Below are 20,198 nucleotides of genomic sequence, written 5' to 3' on the forward strand. Positions count from 1 at the left end.
ACTGAATCATATAGGCAGTGATGGGACTGGGGGTTGTAGAATGTATATATTAAGCAGACATCAGTCTCCCTTTTCTGTAAGAGACCATTATTATTAGGTACATATTCTGGAAAAATAATACTTTTTATATTATATGTCTTGATACGTTATCCATTACTTGCTGTGTTTTTATGAGTTCTCACTCCAGACTTAGAATACGAATACATTACAGTTTTACCAGTGTCATTGTTTAGAAAAAAGATCCTCAGGTTCCCAGTTTACTGATGTCTTGTTATTACCTTCTTGCCCATTTTCCAGTGGGAGAGCTGGAAAAAGTGAGTTTCTTACGATCCTCCAATTACAGACAACAATGCCTTCCTGCAGTTGCCAACAACGTAATTGTTGAAAGGAAAGGAAGGCGATGAATTGAGCATGATGGCAGTCTAGAAATAAAATATCTGCCAGGTTTTGCCTTTGAACTTTTTTCCTCTTTGTCCCTTGTCTTAAAGTGTTTAAAATGATTATGACCACAACCCATCAGTTGTTTCTCTAAGGGTTTTACAGGACATATAAAAAGTTATTCATAGGAGTAAATGAAGATTTTCATCTTATTTGGAGGAAATAAGGTGGCTGTACTACTTTCTCACACGGGTTATCAGGTCAGTAAGATGTCTAACGGGTTTTGGTTTAAAGGGGCAAAGCTGTCCAATAAAAATGTTAAGTGAATGTAATTTCCTTTTTTTAAACTGAAATGCAGTGTAGAAATGAGTTTTCTATTCCTTTCTGAGTCACAGAAGTCACAACTATCTTCAGTTTCTATGCTCTTAAAAGGACATTTTCATTTTTCTCAAAGTATGGCACCATTTCAAAATTTGTTTGTCCCTTCCCAGTATGGTATTTTGAACTTTTTATTGCTGCACTTGTTTATTTTTTTTAGTACACATTTAATTTCTCGCCTATCTGTTGAAACGGGTAAAGGTAAAGTATTTTCAGTGTAAAATGTTGCTGACTCCTAGTACTTTGGTCATTGTGGGCATCTCAAATGTTAAACATGACCTATGGGCCACTGTGGAAAAAGAAGAAACTTAATAACATTGTTTTAGAAGTTTTATTGTGCGCAGGGAACATTGTGCTTACTTCTTACTACCATTTTTTACAATGTGGATAAAAATTGATAGCAGTTCTAATTCCCTGGTTTGTACACCACTGGGATTAATGCAAAGGGGCTGTGAGGGTGAACAAGATTTTCATCACTGCATGTAAAATAAATCAAATTTCAACCCCCTATCCCTTTGAGGATAATTTAGACTATGAACTCCCAACATGATATCATCCCTGGAATAAAATTATTAATATTCTGAAAAGGTGTCCCTGCATGAACCTAAGTGAATTTGTTTGCAAACTGCATAGAATGAAGTCTTTCCGTTGACGTTGATGTGGAATATTCTCTGTTGTCTAAACTCGGCCCTGCACATATACAAGTTACGTTTGAAAGGACAGCTGTAAATAAAGCTTTGCAGCTGTTTTTGGGAAAGCAGGTGGAATGCATATAATCAGGCGGTATGACATTTAATAAGATGTTTTGGTTAAAAGGCGGGTGAGAAAGTAATTTAAAATGTTTAGAGGATTTAATTTGATTTTTTTAACCAATTGCAGGGGGGGAGTCTTACACCATGTAGAGATGAAGGTTTTCCGTCATTCCTTCTTAGTACAGTGTACTGTTGAGCACACTGAAGAACTTGCCGGATACAGTTTTCTTCAGATTCTGGGCTCTTTAAGGGACACTTTAATTTTTCTCTAAGTGCTGTACCAGTTCAACTTTATTTATTTTTTTACCCTCCACTGTAAGATATTGATTAAAAATGCACATTTTTATAAACCCATGGAATTCTTTCTCTTTGTAAGGATCTATGACTTTGTTTTGGTGCGGGGGGTTGTTGTGATAATTGGAACTTTCATTTGGCTTTCACTTCCAAAGCTGCACTGTCTTAAGACAGCGTGTGTAAGCCGGGTGCTGGAGAGCCAGTGTGTCCTTAAGGTAGCAGCACCTGAAGAGCTGGGAAAAGTTGTAACGTTCTTCAAGTTAAGTTAATTACTAGCTGGGGCAGATTAAGTGCTGAGTTGGATTGGAAAATCTGCAGACACACTGGACCCCCGCTTTTGGACACCCCTGGTCTAAAGTGAGGAAAAGTAAAGTCTGAAAAAATGGCGGACAACAAACTAAGAAATCATATTTGGAAGAAGAAAATACAGTAAGTATATTTGTATGAGTCTGGTGTACTAGCCTCTCCCAAATGATTTTCAAGTTTTTCTTGAATATCATAGTTACATTAGCTTAATCCTAGATACTTAAACACCCACATCATGTACTGTACATGTGCGTCTTGTATCACATGTGTGTGTGTACATCCGTCAGACTCTGAAATGATTTCCCAGGAAAAGTCATGTTTTCATATTCAGAAAGATATAAAAGCCATTTACAAACAAATGCCATGTTTTTTTCTATTTTTAAAAGTTTTATTCTTCTTTATTGTTCTTAGTACAGTGCCAAGTAGTGTACTTTTTTCTGTTTGGTGTTTGCAATTAAGACAGGAATTTAGGGTAATGTGTTCTGTTGAGCTCTATCTTTTTAATATTTTATGTAAAAAGGGGGGATTGTCTCTCAAGATGGCGCTTCATTATCAGCTTGTTGACAGCACATAAAAAATTGTGTTCTTCATCTATATTTTTATTAGAGGCTGAAGACCCTGGAAGTAGTCATATGATCAGTTCCTTGCAAAGGACATTTTCTCTTGGTCATGACGAGAAGATTGTCTTCTGTTGCTGAACATTTTCTCATTGCGAAACCCTTCCGTATCAAACTGCTACTGTCAGAGGCCTTCTGCATTCATACCTTTCTATGGTGTGGCTGGATTAGCATAGGCAGTGAGAAATATCTTCCCAGAACACCTCTGTTTGTTTGAAGGCTATGTAAGCACCTGCAAATACATTTGATGGTGTTTGCAATTTTTTAACATCATTCATTTCTTGAAAGTCAGCCAAAGTCTATTGAGAGTCTATGGGGTCTATAGACTCTAAAAAGTCTATCCTTTTTAACTTAAAAAAATGAAAATTAATTTAAAAAAAATCAGTAACAGAGCCACACCGGTATTATATGTGTATAGAACTGTTTAGTTCGCAAAAAAAGAGAAAATTGTCATGTTGTGGAAGTTTGTGTGTTTTCTTTTATTTGTATGAGAGAGAGGTTAAAGAGAAAAAAGTTTTGGTTTACCCTGAATGGGGAGTACCACAGATCAAAGTTAAATGTGTGTCTAGCTTTTAATGACCACCTCGGCTTCTGTATTTTCAGTGTTAATTTGGTTTGGGTTGTCCTGAGCAGACTGTTACTCTCTTTGGATATGTCCAGCAACTTTGCGTTTAGTCCATAAACTGCCTCCCATTCCTGTGTTTTTATTTCTTTCGCGTGTTAAAGATGGAGTTGGACTCAAGGACTTGTCTCTTTCTTTTCCAATACGGTCTTGTGCTTTCTTGTTACATTATTTTTTGTTCTTATAAGACAAAGTATATGGATTTGGGGCATATATACTCTTGGTGAGACAAACGGGACAGAATCCTACCAGTCAGCTCCTGCAACAGCATGCAGTCATGTGGTACACACGTACAATCTATATCGCTTCCAATGGTGGCCACACTACATGGCAGACTGTACCAGGCCAGAGTGACCTGGAGGTTAATACCACTACTCTGACAAACTGTCCAATTGCAGGTGTGTTAACCTGACTGTCCTGGCCTAATTCGACTCGGGGTATTTGCAGTCTGGTCTCCATGAAGTTCCTCTTTCATTCAGTTGTTGACGCAGTTTCTCACTTCAATACCTGATCTGTTGTCTACTGGGCTGCTGATGCCTAATAGCACCCTCACATCACCCATGTGGCTGCTGCTCTTCTGTGGGTGAAGTAGGTCCCCTCCTACTGTATATGTAAAAGCTCTTTGGGATTCATCAGAATGTGAAATGGTATAAATGCATTTACAGTAATCTCTTGCCAACCACAGGGGTTTCATTACTGAAAGCCCTCGCAGCAGGTAAATGCGGTTGATACATTTAAGACCTTATGGTGGAAAAATAGGGTATGGAAAGCCGAAGTCAGAAGTCAACCTCTTAAAATCCCTGAAACATTTTTTTCAGCTATAATAAAGTAAAACAATTACATTAAAAACACTATTTTGGATATAATATTGTATAGATAGTTTTTATGAGTTTCTGACAATTCTTTATTGCTGTCATGATGTCTATGTAGATGGGGTTACGTGGCATGTACGAGACCTTAAGTGACATTGCTGGTCCACTGCTTATACTCACTCCGATAAGCCCCTCAGTATTGGGCTGCGCAAGGTACAATGGTATATAGAAAATTATGGGGGAATATGCAGTTTTGAGTAAATTCACATATAGCAAGGGATTATTGTAGTCATTTTTTTAAATTATGGGTAGCATGTGTTAGATGAAATTCCATTGGCCATGTTTTTTTATCATTTGAAATGTTACAGAGGACATGGCCAATGAGCTGCTGTGGTTTTCCCCTTGACACAGTTAGCAGGCATTTCCATTGTGAACTGTACAGCCGCAGCATTCTCTTGGCTGCCCTAGATTCTGCCTGAACTGTACTCTTCATTGCCTGTGCTCAAACCTTTATTATTAGTCATGAGTGATTCAGAAAAGTTTAATGGACCACTTGTCAACGGGGGGATGCCTTTTAATTCCTCTGTGTCAAATGGTCATCTCTTTCAAGCACTTATTTGACTTATGGCTCATGCCGTTATTATCCATAATTTATGCTGCTTGCCTGTAATCCTGCAGTAATGTGTGATTTTAATTCCTTTGATACCTGGGTGTGAGAAGAGTGGTTTAGGTGTCTTTGCGTTCTGAGATGGAGTTCCTGTCTCTTGCTCAGAATAATGAGCTGACCTTTTGGAAGGTGTGAAATGATCATCAAACACCAGGATGGTGAGGCTCGCACACCAAGAGGGGATTTCTCCCGAATCCCAATCTGCTTAACATCTGGGAAGGCTGCCTGGCCTTCCTACAAGAACGTATTTAAACGGCACAGTACAAGTTTCCGCATGGGCAGAGTTCACATCCATCATTTGTGTTATGAGTAAATACCTTTCTGCTTTTTTTGTAAATGCTTGGTTCACCAGTGCAAGTGCTCATTTTAGAGTTCATCAGATGCCTGTGTGAAAAGTGCCTACAACTTTTTGTTGCAGAGCTGATTTAAGGAGGTTTTTCCTCCAAATATTTACTTTTTCCAGCTAAAGATACTCAGCAGTAATGTATAAACTTTGTAGATATGTCTTAAGTTGTTCTTTGGGGGCACTGAATAATGGCTATCTATTCACACTCTGCACTCTTTGTGTTTAGAGTTATACAAAATACTGGTGATGAAGAAGAAAAAAACATTTCTTTTCTGAAATTCAGTCTGACTTTCGTTTTTAAGGTAGTTCAGTATCAACATAAATGTATAGTTCTTTTCATACATTTTGTATGTAATTGTGTCCTATATACGAGACAAAGTTAAGGTTTTAGAATATTAAACTACCTTAATTTTGTTCAAATCTTTGAAATATTTTAAAACAAAGATTAATTTTCTTAAATGTTCCTTCTTCATATGAGGTGCAAAACCTTGATTTTATATTGTTGTTTACTCCATTACTTTAGAGAATGAACAGGCTATCTTAAGTCAGTTTTGGAATTATGCCATAATCCTGTTTTTCTAATTATTTTCAGGACAGCAGCAGTCAAGAATCCCAGGAGGAGACTGAACGGGAAGATGGGGATGCCAAACAAGCTGTAACCTCCGGCCTGGATGTGGAAACCCCCATGAACACAGTCACCAGCTCTCTGACCATGCAGGAGTACTTTGCGCAGAGAATGGCCCGGCTGAAGAAGAGCCAGGGAGAAGCCCAGACCGAGTCGGCTATCGTCCCATCTTCCGAAGACTCAGGCCCTCCAGAATCACCGAAACAGAAATCCAAGAAGAAGAAAAAGAAACATGGCTGCCGAGAAAGTGCAGAGCTGCTGAGGGAGCCTGTTACAGGGGATGGCAAGGGCTCGCCAGGAGGAGAAGAACTGGAGAAGCAGGGAGAGAAATGCGTAGACACAGTAGGCCACACTGTCAGAAAACCCAAGAAGTCAAAAAACAAAGAGGTTGTGAAGGGACATGTGCAGGGAGAAGAAGAGGACAATGCAACAGAAAAAATAGAGAGGAAAAAACAGAAGAAGAGGAAGAAGAAAGAGGAGGAACCAGAAGAAATCACTGTAAAACCCAAGAAAAACAAGAAAAAGAAGAGAGAGCATTTAGATTGAAGAAGGCAATTTAGAGGTAGTTTAGACTTCATTTTAAAATGAAGGGGGCAGAGACCATACCATGGAGTAATGTGTCTTACACCATCACCTTGCTCATTTTCAGGCCTTGGTCTCCTAGTACAATACTTTTTTACTTTTGCCTGTCTGATATTTCCACAAAATGAAAGTTTGTGATGGAATTTATTAATTTTGCATTTGTAGTGCTCACAGTACACACCCTAAAACTTTGCTCCTCACCTCAGTCCTCTTGTGATGTCCGATGAGAGGGAACAGCTTTTCTAGTCCAAGGTTTTTATTGATCTACTTTATTTCTCAGCCATGGTACTGACCTGCGTGTCCTTAACACAAGAAAGAATATTAAAGAAAACATTTTAATCATTAAAAATGACACATCAGCCCCTTCAGAGGAAATAATTTCTCATTTAAAATATGAACTGTCTTCAGTAAAATTTCTAGACAATGTAATAAAGGATGTACAAAAGGAATGGTTATTATATATTGACTGCTTGAATTTCTTTTTCATCCTCATTTAAATCTTTATCCAGTGCACTGAAATTGTTAAATAAGTGACTTTAACAAGAAAGTGCCTTGTCTAACTTTATGTAGTGTTTTATTAAAAAAGAATAAGAATGGAGTTCTTTTTACTCCTTAAAACCTGAAGTCTGCAGCCCCTGAAAATTAGTTGTATATGATGCAGTGCAGTGTTATAAGGTGTTATAAGTGTTCTTGAGAACAACAGAAGCAGAGCACCCGTTTCAACTGGATTTGAGTAACTACCTTATTGAGATCATTTTACTGCTGCTTCTGCAGATTCATATATAAGATATATAAAGATGTTATTAGTATTTCATAATGTAAGGACTGTATAAGCAGTTTTAACACCTAATGAATGTTATGATAATTTAACTCTTTATAGCCTGAATTTCTTATCCACTGACATCTTCCCAGGTAAGCCTTTAGCACTTTGAAATAATGCTCACTGTGAGACAATTACTGTGTAAAATCAGGATTGATTATTTGAGCAAAGACTGAACTGATTTTTGCAAAATAAAATGGTTTTCACACAACACATTCTTGCTAAGGACTTGATTGAAGGGATTACATGATAATTATTTTCTTAATTGGTGTCTCCACATAAGTAGTAAACAATATAAAATCAAAGTTTTGCACCTCATATGAAGTAGGAACATTTAAGATGGTATGATAACTTGCGCCAAATGTAAAGAATATATTGCAAAGATTTAACGGGTTAAGTACAAAACTCGTAGTTAAATGTGTGTTGGAAGTGTGATAGTTACTGAACATACAGAGCACATTTGTGATATTAACTGCGTTTGTGAAAGTTATGCAAGAAAAATAAAGCATATTTTTTCAACTCCTAAACCTCATGACAATTTAGTAAGTAACTTCTTGTAATAAATTTAGACACATCTATATTTTATCAATTATTTTCAATGTTAAATCCATCTTTTCAATAAATATTGAATATTACAAAGTTCTAAATTGCCTTGAGAGTTCTAGATGCAAACAAATGTCATTTAAACCACCACAAGTGTACCTCTGGGGATTTTTCCTTTTTCTTCTACGTCAAGCCCATTATACTTTTTTCTTGGGAGAACAGTGTAAAGGTGGCTTTTCTTTGTCAATTCTTTACTAGCCAGTCTTGCCTTGCTGTGCTCAGATTTTCCAGCAAAGACTGTGAAATTGCTTTGCTAATCAAGAAGCTGAAATGTCGTGGGACCTACCTGGCATGCATGTCATCCATCCAGACCAGTGATACACCATTATAAACCCAGAGGGCTGCAGAGTGTATTGGTTTTCATTCCACCTCTACTCTTGGTGACCAAATTGATCATTAGCTTAACTGGACCTTTTTAACAGCTTTCAAAGATCTTCAGCTATTTACCTAAAGACATCTAGAAAACCTGCAAAGATTGTTTTTCTCCATTTCGTTCTGGCCCTGGAAAGAAATGTGGATTGCACCTGCATTCGAGGGGTCTCCAAACCTAGTCCTGCAGAGCTCCAATCCACCTAGTCTTACACTGTACTATAGATCACCTGGTGTTTAAAATGAAAAGAACATTAAAGCTGTTGATCAATTGACTAATTAATTCATTTGTTCAGTTGAGGCAACTAAACGGGTCCTTGAGGGCTGGATGATATTATGATTTTTGTTCCAGATGATCTGTGAATTTCTTTAACTAAACCTATGTAGTAGATCACAGTTAAACTATCCCATATCTTTAGAAACTGATGATTTTAAGGTTTACCTATAAAATCCAGGATCAGGGCTGAGGACAACTGCACTAGGTTTTCAGTGGGGTTTGTGTGAGTGAGTGGTCTTAGACACGCAGAAAAAAAGAAATACTGGTCCAGGGTTGTTAAATGCGTTGTGTTCATAGAAGGACCCCGCAGATATTTATCGAAGATATGTGAAACATTATTTTCATTATGCATTTACAGTTCTCTGCAAAGCGTTTTCCCTCTTGTTGATTGCTGCCACTGAAAATTATCAGAGCTTCATGTGGGTCCTAGTCACATATAAATAGTGCCCGAGGGAACGAATAACACCAAAGTTTTGTGCATGTTTAATTTTTATCTTCCAACATCCAGTGTCTCTGTGTGAAAAAGTTAACACCCCCTTAGATTTAGTAACTGTTTGTGCATTTGCTGTAGCTACAATAACTGTCACCACGTGCTTCCTCTAATTGGTGATCAGTCTCTCACATTGCTGTGTAGTATTTTTGGCTCATTCCTCCAAGATAAACTTCTTCAACTTTGAGGGTTTTCTAGCATAAACCACTTGTCAGGTCCTGCCACAACATTTCCATTGAATTTACATCTGAACTTTGACATGGCCATTCCAAACCATTGAATTTCTTTTATTCCATTCTCTTGTAGACTTGCTTATGTTTAGGATCATTGATTTGCTGTATGACCCAATCATGTTCCAGCTGATAAATAGCCTGATATTCTCCTGTTGAAGTCATTCTATCTTCAATGATGGCACGTTGTCTAGGTCCTGAGGCAGCAAAAGCATTCCCAACCCATGACACTTCCACCACTATCATGCTTGACAGTTGGTGTGAGGTTATTATTGTGGAATGCAGTGTTTTGTTTTCACCAGATATAGCGGCACCCATTTAGTCTGAAAAATTTCTGTTTTGATACATCTGTCCATAGAATATTCTTCCGTAAGTCTGGAGGGTCATCCAGGTGCTTATTGGCAAACTTGACACCCTACAAGTCATAACTGGCAACCTACTGAAGCTAAGCAGGTGTGAGCCTGGTCAGTACCTGGATGGGAGACCTCCTGGGGAAAAACTAAGGTTGCTGCTGGAAGAGGTGTTAGGGGGGCCAGCAGGGGGTGCTCACCCTGTGGTCTGTGTGGGTCCTAATATCCCCATATAGTGACAGGGACACTAAAAAGGCGCCATCCTTCAGATGAGATGTAAAACCGAGGTCCTGACTCTGTGGTCATTAAAAATCCCAGGGTGTTACTCGAAACCCTGGTGTCCTAGCCAAATTTCCCTTTGGCCTTTACAATCTCAGCTTCCTAATAATCCCCATCTATGAATAACCCAATTTCAATTCAATGACCCAACCCATTACTCTGCTCTCCTCCCCCCTAATAGCTGATGTGTGGTGAGCGTTCTGACGCACTATGGCTGCCGTTGCATCATCCAGGTGGACTTTGAGTGGAGTGTCAAGAAAAGCGCTATATAAGCATAAGCAATTATTATCATCTTGCTGCTCTCTCATTTTTGCCCAGTGTTTTTCTGATACTTTAGCTGTGACGTGAGAGGCCTACAGATCCCTGGATGTCGTTCTGGGGTTCTTTGTGATTTCTTGAATGATTTTATGCTGTGCTTTTGGACTGATTTTGGCTTGAAGATTCTGTATTTTCCCAATTCTTCTCTATTTCAAGACTGTCTCTAACTATGGATCATTAGTTATCCCTTTGACTGAATTGATTAAAGTAGGAGGGTGTTAACTTCTTCACGTGTTGGATGTTGGATTACTTTATGAAAGTTGGTGTGGTTTATTCACTCAGGCTCCCTTTAAATTATCACCAGGACCCTCATGAACCTCTGGATACCATTCAGTGGTGAAAATCAGAAAGAGGATGAATACTTTTTCACTGAACTGCAAATATCAAGTATCTTTTAAACTAGAATCTTGGCAATGTTGGACTCTGTGTTATGCTGTAAATCTTTATAAATATGCTTGGGAATCATAGTCAAGCATTGCTAAAGGTCCTTATAGAATATACTGTATGTACTTCAGAAAAATACATTAAAGATTACCAATTTAATATAGTAATTATCACAGCTTCGCATCAGTTGAGCAAGACTGATGTGATATAGCATCAGATTATTTGAGGTTGGCAATCCAGTCACACTGATGTACAGTACAGTTACATTTAAATCTGTTTTATCATATGGTGATAAATTTCAGATGTAGTTATTGTAGGAGATCCAGATAAGGCTTCCTGCATCCTACAAACTGGTGTACTTGCGGAATATTTGTGTGAATTACTGTACATGCAGTCGGTTTTTTAGTTCAAAACGGGCATCTGCAACAGGTTCACAAAGCTATTAGGAAAATTAGAAAATATTTTTGTAGCAGGTTTATTTTTAGTGATCGGCTGAATAAAACACTGTAGGTTAATGTATATATGCAGTACAGTTGCCCTGTAAAAGTATTCAGAGCTTTTCAAAGTTTTCGGATGTTGCCGAAACTTACACATTTTCCAAACAGTGTTTTTATTGCAAACACATTTTTTCAGACGAAATTAGTTATTCAAGTACTTATAAACGCAATTCAGACACGTTTCAAGACGGAAAGAATACAATATCATGTGAAAGCAATCCTGTTACAATAGAATAACAGTAAGCAAAAATAGAAATGTTTTCTGTCATTAGTTAATTAAAGAAACAATTTCTCAGCATTTTATGTGCTCCCGAGTAATCATCACAGTGTGCCGGAATGAATGGCAGCACAGTTTTACCTTAATATTTCATTTTTAATTACTTTAAAAATTCGTTGATAAATTCTTAAAATTGATTTAAAACAATAATCAACGTTTTTTATTTAAAACCTCTGCGCCCCCTGGTTTCATATTAGCCATTCTACATGATTGTCATCGCGCTGATTCAACAGCGGCCGTCACTGTGCTGGCGTCGTGAGTCCGACGTCACGGTACAACGAAAAGCCGAGATTCGGTTCCTGTAAGCTCGGCGGGCGCAGGTGTGTCCTGCGCCGCGCTGGGGGCGATCTCGGGAGAGAAACACGTGGGGGGCGGAAGGCTCAAAGGAAAAAAACTATTTACAATTTTCTAAATAGGCTTCGCTTGTTGCACGGACGACAGATTTAATATTTTCATCCCGCTCACCCTCCCCTTTCAGACACACACCCAATCCGCCTGCAGCAAAATACATTTTACCCGCTCCCGCTGTCACAGCGGCGGGTACGACGGGTTCGGCGGGAGACCCGTCCCGCTCTGGGACTCTAAACTCACAGAGCCCTTGAGCTATTGATGCACCGAGGTGTCCCAAGAAGTTTCTTTAACCGTAACGCTTATTTTCACATTTCTTTCAGTGCAACTGACCCATGAAAACTTACCTGTATTAAGCAATTTACCTGCGATATGATTTTACAAGTAAATTACTCTTCCAGTATTTGTAACAGGTGTAAGATAACCGTTCGTTATGGCTGCTGAACTTGCTTGGATACATTAAGAGGTGACACCTTCTGGGATACAATAGTTATTTTTGGAAACTGAATGCCCATTCCCCCTTTTTATTTAGTTTTTTTTTCATGATTTTAATTTTCTGAGTAATATCTTGATCTACAACTCGATCTTTAGTTATCAACATCTCAGAGTCTGCCATGTGTGATTAATGGAGTACCAGAAAAGGTATTTATTGAATCACCAGTCCCTGCAGTTCATAAGTTCCCTTATGGTCTTGGTCACAATCCTTGCTTTCTTTTAAAGCTGTATTGGTCTCGGTCAACCCCAGAATGCAACTAAATTAATGTGCACTGTGGGCCTTTTTCACACAGTACATCATTTAAAAAAATTAAACAGGCCTTGCAAGCACAAGATTGGCTTATTAAGGAACAAGTTGTTCTTGGTGTAAAGAATGCTTTCAAGTTGTAACCAACATGTTGCTTATCACTTATAATAATGAAACAGTACCCATCCATCCATCGTGAGAGACATGCTCTCTTGCTGACAGGAGCTGGGCAAGCCAGAGCCTGTCCCGGAAATACAGGGCGCAAGGCAGCACTCGATCCCGTGCCAGTCCCTCGCAGGGCCTCATGGAGTAATACTCACTGGCTGATTTTTAAAGCCTTTCAAATATTTTGTGTCAAACCTTTTTTTTTTCCCAATGGGTAGGTGATAGGTATTCAAACCTCTTGTCCCCCAAAAATGCCTTTTAAAAAGGGCAGGCTTCCACCAAAAATGGTCTTAATTTTCGGAATCACAAATTCATCATGCCCCGGCACTGCCGCGAAACCTGCTTGGCATGCAAAACCCTTTCAGGATATTTACCTTGTTAATTGAAAGGGAGAAAACTAATCCCTTGCTGGGCACAGTAAAACGCTCCACGCGCTGGTACTGCATTCTTGCACTGCTGCTGTAATCACCTGGCAAGACTCCCTTAATCAGTGATGCATGCGCAATGTTTTAGAATCCCCTATAATAGCCATTACAACCACCAGAATTATTCCTGCCAAGGTAACAGTCTACAAATGCTGTGCTAGTGAAATCTGTCCTACAGTACGTCCCCTGCATTTTTATGAACTTGGATGTTTGAACCACTTGGCACAAGGCTGTTGTGTGCAGGGGCTGTTGCTATGCTGCATGGTGTGGCGTACCAGTTCAAAATGACTTTCATTCTCCACCCTTGAGGATGGTGCTTCACCTGGGGCTTATTGGCGCAGGCTTTTCACATCCTTGGCCCTAATGAACCGTACTACGCAAGAGCCGAGCATGTTTGTTGTTGTTAATTGGCAGTGTTATGTCTGGATTTAACACCACACCTCAAAAGAATGTAAGAAGTGAGGTTCCAGAACTTGTCTCTGCAGTCTTGTTAAGTTATTGCTGTCATCTTAAAATATATATATATGTACTCAACGTCAATAGAAATTCACCACTTATTACTGCAACAAATTCACAAAGCTATCAGGAAAATAAGATTTTTTCTTGCAGGTGCACTGACCTTTCAGTGAACAAGCACGGCATAGGTAAACTTGTTATGCCTGATTAACAATTATCACCAACAGGGCTGATCAACAGGAGGTCTACTGTCCAAGTAGTGGGCACTTTCAAATATAATCTGCTAATATAATCTCATCTGTGATACATGCACCAGCTTGGAGCTGCTGTCTTGCGGGACTCTGTCCTATTCATTTTGACCGGTGTGTAATAGCAAGTACCTGCTCACTTGTCTCTCTCCCCTGGATACTATCTCCCTATCATAGTTGCCCACCCCGCAGAGTTTCAGCTGGGCTCAAATCTGTTGTGTAGGTCATCCAGGACATACCTGCCACATTCTCATCTTGCAAGAAGTGATACAAGAAATGACTGGTTTAGGCTCCTTAACATTCCAAGGATTTTAGTTAGGGGACTCAGGTTTTTATGTGGCAGCCCCTTGCGTCTTTGGAATACTCTTCTTGACAACATTAAAAATGCAACTTGTGTTGATGTTTTTTAAGTCTCACTTTAAAACTTATGTTTTCGATAGCCTTTAATTAATAAACTATTTCTTTTAATTTCTTGCTTATATTTGGTTTAATTACTGTATATATCCTGTGTACTGTGCTGTTTTATTGTGTCATTTATATGCCTTGTTTAAGTGCCTTGAGAATGCTCTATCTTGGAACATGCCATATATGATTGATTGATTGATTGATTGATTGATTGATTGATTGATTGATTGGTTGGTTGGTTGGCTCAATGAGAATCACTAGGACATGCTGTGACCTGCTGGAATGGTGTCGTATAATCAATGTAGCACTGTGCAGTCAGGTTCATGTTATTCACTACAAGTAGAGTTCGGATTGGACTAGACACTTCTAACTGAAAATAAACACAAGTGGAAACTATATAGAAGTGCATTTAAAACTAAGAACAAGAGGCACTTTCATTACACAAAGTGACGTGGCAGTATGGAACAAGCTACCCAGCCATGTTGTTTTCAGTGACACCCTGGTTTCATTCAAGAAGCAGCTGGCTGATGTACTGCTGACTACCAAATGAACTACATGGGCCAGATGGCCTCCTCTTATTTGGGGCTATTGTAATGTTCTGCCCAGACAATCAATTCAATTAAAGCTTTATTGTCCTGTAAGGGAAATGTGAAATTTGGGGGAAATCACACTTGCTCCTCCCCATTGCTTGGTCTCTTGTACACAACAATTAGTGAATTGTTTTGCACGTCTGCACCACGCTTGCTGGCGTTCATGGTGGTGGTCTACACAGACAAGGAATCATTGCCAAAGAGACTACTGGAGAGTCTACCTGAGGGGACATAGACCAGCCTCCAACAAACTGGTGGCACAAAGGACATATTGTTCCTGTTTGAGTTTTTTTCTCTTGATTTTCACTAGGTTTCACAATCAACAGGTTAAATCCCTTTCTCACTTGTGCCCTGTTAACGATTTACTAAGGAAGGATTCAGTGCTTATTCAACAAAGTCACTTGGTGTATTATGGTCAGTCATGAATGATCAATTAATCCAAAATCTGTCACATAGAAAAATATACTATTTTTCTAAATCTTTAAATGGATAGTAGGTTTCTTTGTCAGTATACTGTGTATTTATGAAGTGTACATGAATAATAAAGTAATAAAACAAGGTTTTGCACAAGTTTGGAACCATTTTTGCAGTAAAATTGTTTAACACACCAATTGCTCATCCACTCAGTTTGCTTCGGATACGGAAGGAGTTAGACCGTGCCTTCTTTTCTCCAAAATACACACCAAGGAATCATCTGTCTGCCAATGTTTCACGCTCCACTTTTTCTGCAGGTTGCGCTTTTAAAGAGGCGGCATCAGTTGGAGACGTGAGGCTGCTTTCAGTGTTGCAAGCTCACAGGTGCCCACCCTTGTAGCGTCACCACCCCTGTGGCCAGTGCGGCCCATCCCCTGCAGAGATCCTGCTCTTCAGGTACCCGCCAGTCCTGTGCCTGGGTGGTGAAGCTGACGAGAGTGCTAGAGTCCTGGAGCAGAAGAATTTGGCTCCGACTCCAGCTTTCTAAGAGAAAGTAAACGTTTTAGAATAAGCCCTGTTACACAAATATGCATTATGTTTTGGGAATCTCAAATTCAGTCAATTCATAGCACATATACTCTTGACTATAGGGCTGAGTTTACTCTTTGGCCCACCCTCTTTACTGGTCACTGTGCCACTCGCCCTACAGTCAAACTTGATAGTTACAAATGTCATCACCTGCTCTGTTCTATAAGGATATTTTGAATCAGTTACAGTATATTACTGAAACACATATATTCGTGTCAGTATGCACTTAACTCGTGCATACACACTTCATGTCACTTATACTGTAAGTGTGAGAAGAGGAAATGTAAATCTTTCATTCATAACCTCAAAAAAATAAACTCACTCAGAAATGAACACTTTGTCAAAGAATGGCCACTTTTAACAACTTTATCCTCCCCAGAAAATCTTAATTCTGTGTAGATACTGAACTAAACACATTGAAACGTTTTTAACAAACCAAATCTATGACGGGTAGAAATGTATATTACAGCGCAGGCCTCACTTCTGCCAGAGCTGTTTGAACTGCAGTTTTGTAACTAATCTCTCAGGACTTCATTTTGACTATTTGGAAAGTGATACAAGTTCTCTAGACGAGATTATCTTGTTTCGTGTTCATGTGGGTGTAAAAAGGTGGAAGATAAAAATCAAACAGGAATTACTGGTATGTCTCTTTAAAAGACAAGCAAGTTTTGAATGCAGAAGAAAATATTCTATACTTAAAAAAAAATCTCTATAAAACCCATGTTTAGGTAGCCACACTAAAGATGGCACAACTACTGTAGTTAAGAAGCTGATTAATAGACAACTGAGTTATGTAACTTACAGTACGCAAAGAGTCAGCGAAGGGAATTGAATGGCGCAGCTATAGACACATGTACTGTATTTCACCTCCACCATAAAGCATCCAAAAAGGGATTAAAAACTAATTTATCTTTTTAATGTAACAATTAAAATGCTGCAGCATAAAATTCAAATATAATATAATCTAAAAGATTTATAAACATTCATTTCAATTGCATAATATTTAACATTTTAATATTGTAATGGGTGGTGTGGTGGCACTGCTGCCTCACATTGCTGAGGTCCTGGGTTCAATTCAGGGCCTGGGGTGCTATCCCCCCTGTTTGTGTGGGTTTCCTCCCACAGTCCAACAATGTATTGGTAGGTTAATTGGCTCCTGGGACAATTGACCCTGGTGTGAGCGTGTGTTTGAGGCTGTGTGTCTGCTGTGCAATCAACTGGTATCCCATCCAGGGTGTATCCTGCCCTGCGCCCCCTGAGTCAGAGCACTCGAACGCCCTCGACAGCGAGAGGGGATCCAGCTACAGGATAGGCTCTGGCTCCCCCATGTCCCTAAATTGGAAGACGAAGGTTGGAAAGTGGATGAATATTTATAATATAAAAAATTGTACTTATGACATTGAACAGGATCCAAATCAGGTGATTCCAATGGCCATTCAGCAGTTCATATCCTTGTTCTTTATCTCTTTTGACATTGGTCATTGGTGGTTTGACTGTTTTGTTATTAGCCATGTTCTACAACTGCTGGGTACTATTTTAGACACCAGATTATCTGCACTTTGAAGTATAAATGAGTCACCTTTATTTAGGCAAAGTTTTCCAGCTTCTGAATAGCTACTGTGTAGTCCTATATGTAACTTTATATTCACCTGCTGTATCCCAGTCTCTAGTCATAGCCCACATGACAGGTAGAAACCAGAGTCTAGGCTGAAGAAAAGTCAAAGAAAATAAAGCCATGTAAAATCAGCGAGCTGGACTATGTTGAGAATGTGGTCACCCTTACAGGGATGATTGAAGTCATTTACCTAGCTGTTAACATCATGAAAGAATAAACCAATCAGTTTGGAGTGATGATCAGTGTGCTAAAAACGCAAGATTCCGAGGCACAGTGAATTCCTTACTGCCTCTGAATTTGTTACTGTTGACGATAGCCAGGTAGGTGCTGTGGAGGTTGGGCAGCACCATCACCAGTCAGACAGCTCCTCTGAAGGTGAAGCTGCTTCTTCTTTACTATGGTTAAACGATGCATAGACCAGAATCTAAAAAATCACTTTCTCCCTGTAGTGACCTCCAAGTCTGATCACATTGCCACAGAACCTTAGAGAAAGCTTGGTGTATTGAACACCATGCAGGATGGAATGATTACAATGCCAGTGAAGCTCTACAGCATTACAAATCAGCTACCTGTGTCTCCATTTACAAGAAAACCGCAATGTAATTTTTTGCCTCCTCTAAAGAAATTTACTCTTTTCTTTAGAATCATTTCAGGTCTGGCCTTATTAGACTGTAAGATGTTACCGGAGAACTTAACAAACTTGTCTTTGCATACAGTATATTGCCACACACTATGCGCTCTCTACAGTTTATGTTTATTCTTTATTTCATTTGCAAATGCCTTGCATTTGCAGACATCCTACTGCTGGATTTTTCTGGATTCTGTATATTCTGGATTTTTCTATATCATTTTGTGTTTTTTAACCATCAGTCTAAAGTTTTATAATTCTCAAGATTTTTGTCTGTTTACTTTTACAAATGCAGTATTTTTCTGTCTTCTCAATCTTGGCAGTGTTCTATCTGTACCTTAGGACTTACACTTGACAGTACTTGATGTTGCAGTATTTCTAAGAAAAACAGGTTCCTCTGTCACTTTTAATTAACTTTCACCCACTTTGTGTGAGGTAATTTCAGTTTTGAACTTTGTATGCTGTATGTGCGGTGTTAATTGTACTTGAAGTATTGTAATTAGCCTATCATTCAAACTCTTCTGTGGTTTGTGTCAGTGATTATCTACTCACCTGTGTAGTGGTAATCCACTCAATTTTTACTCTTCCATTTAATGTGTAAACACTTTATTATGTGAGTGATATCAGCTTTTGTTATATTATATCGTGGAATGATAAAGATGTAACCGAGATAATGAGCATTCCAAAGCTGGTTTGCAAGGGCAATTCTTGCTTCATTTATTAGGTTCAGCTGAGGGAAAAACAGAGTACAAGAATGGAAATTACGTAGAAGCCGATGTAAAACAGGGACTGTAAAGCGCCCTGAATGTTACATAGAATGTTTTGGAGCAAAATTGCCGGCAATTGTGGTGGAAGCCGATTCAGAACAATCCTCTGTCTTGATGTATAATATTTGTAAAGAAAATCCACATGGAATACTTTTTAAACCATGATGTGGCCAAAGGGAAATGACAGGATGAAGGTCTTGGAACCGAATCCAGTCAAACTGACCCTCAGTATGTCTGAAAGTCAAAGGCACCCTTTTATGAAAATGTTCATAAAACTCTTCATGACTTGAAGAGAGGGTCTGCATACCATTAAATTGTAGGGAACCCTGTAGAGTCCCCTTTGTTCTAAAGCTGGAGCTCCAAGAGAAAGCCGCGTTTCTAGAGTGAAAACTGTCCCTTCTGTTTCTCTGCAGTCAGTCCGCAAGCCACTTGAATTGTATTAGACTAATATAAATTTAAACCCATGAGAAGTGTGTTATCTACCCTTTGATAAACAATGAAGCGTGTGTGAGAGAATCTCGAGTACACACACCCATGCTCAGTGCCACTGAGTCCTGTTTATACACACACTCGATCCACTGACCTCAAATTCCTTGAGACATGTACTACTTTCCACATAAACAGATCAGAAAAAAAATGTAATGGCAATTGAATGTGTCCAGGAAGTAAAAGGCTATTTTTCTCAAGTCCCCTCTGCCTCAGTCTGGGGATTCAGGTGCTGTTTCCTGTTTCTGAGATGTAAATCATAAAGTAATGGCTGACACATCTCTTAAATAAAAGAGAAGACAGGAAAGGGACACGCTGAGTTTGTCTTCTGTTGTTGTGGAGTTCTTAGAGGGTCTTCCTGAAATAGAAGGCAAACAAGTAGTGGACGTCTCTGGAAAATACTGTCAACAGGAACACTCATCAGAGGAAGGAGTGCTGTTTAGTGCCTTGAGTAATACTGGTTCTCCATTGCCCTACATGTTGAATTGCATTCTTTTGATTTTTGCACGTCATATAGCCAGATTACAACATCAGTTGGCATTAAGCACATATGCAGCTGTAGCCTCCACTGATTTCTATATTAATAATATAGAGCCTGACATACAGACTTGAACAAACATAGGCTAGATAGTAGCTTACATTCATACAAATAATAACAAAGTGAAGGTCTAAGGGTGATCTAAAACAATCTGAACAGATAAGACAGAATATCCATCCATCTTCTAAAGCACTTTATCTAGTACAGGGTCACAGGAGAGCCAGAGCCTATCCCAGCAAGCAAAGGGAACAAAGTGGGGTACACTTTGGCTGGGATGCCAGTCCTTTGCAGGGAGGACAGGCACAAACACACACTCACACCAGGGCCAATTGTCCCAGAAGCCAATTAACCTACCAGTATGACTTTGGATTGTGGGAGGAAATCCACACAAATAGTGGGAGAATGTACAAAATCTACACAAGCAGCACAGCAGGAATTGAACCTAGGGCCCTACCACTGCAAGGCACTGAGGATAACCACTGAGGATAACCAGAACATGTGGTACAATAT

At 39.1% G+C, this 20,198-nt stretch overlaps 1 protein-coding gene across 1 annotated transcript in view; it reads left to right on the top strand.

The window, feature by feature from the left end:
- The window catches only part of pinx1 (PIN2 (TERF1) interacting telomerase inhibitor 1), a 53,498-nt gene extending 45,767 nt beyond the window's left edge, over window positions 1-7,731 (top strand). Inside the window, exon 7 of the mRNA XM_088931938.1 lies at window positions 5,765-7,731. Coding sequence (XP_088788064.1) covers window positions 5,765-6,343 — 579 coding nt within the window. The 3' untranslated portion in view covers window positions 6,344-7,731. The remainder of the gene's footprint in view (window positions 1-5,764) is intronic.
- The last annotated feature ends 12,467 nt before the right edge of the window (window positions 7,732-20,198 follow it).

The sequence above is a fragment of the Atractosteus spatula genome, chromosome 2 (assembly GCF_055471065.1).
Source record: "Atractosteus spatula isolate fAtrSpa1 chromosome 2, fAtrSpa1.hap1, whole genome shotgun sequence".
Lineage (NCBI taxonomy): Eukaryota > Metazoa > Chordata > Actinopteri > Semionotiformes > Lepisosteidae > Atractosteus > Atractosteus spatula.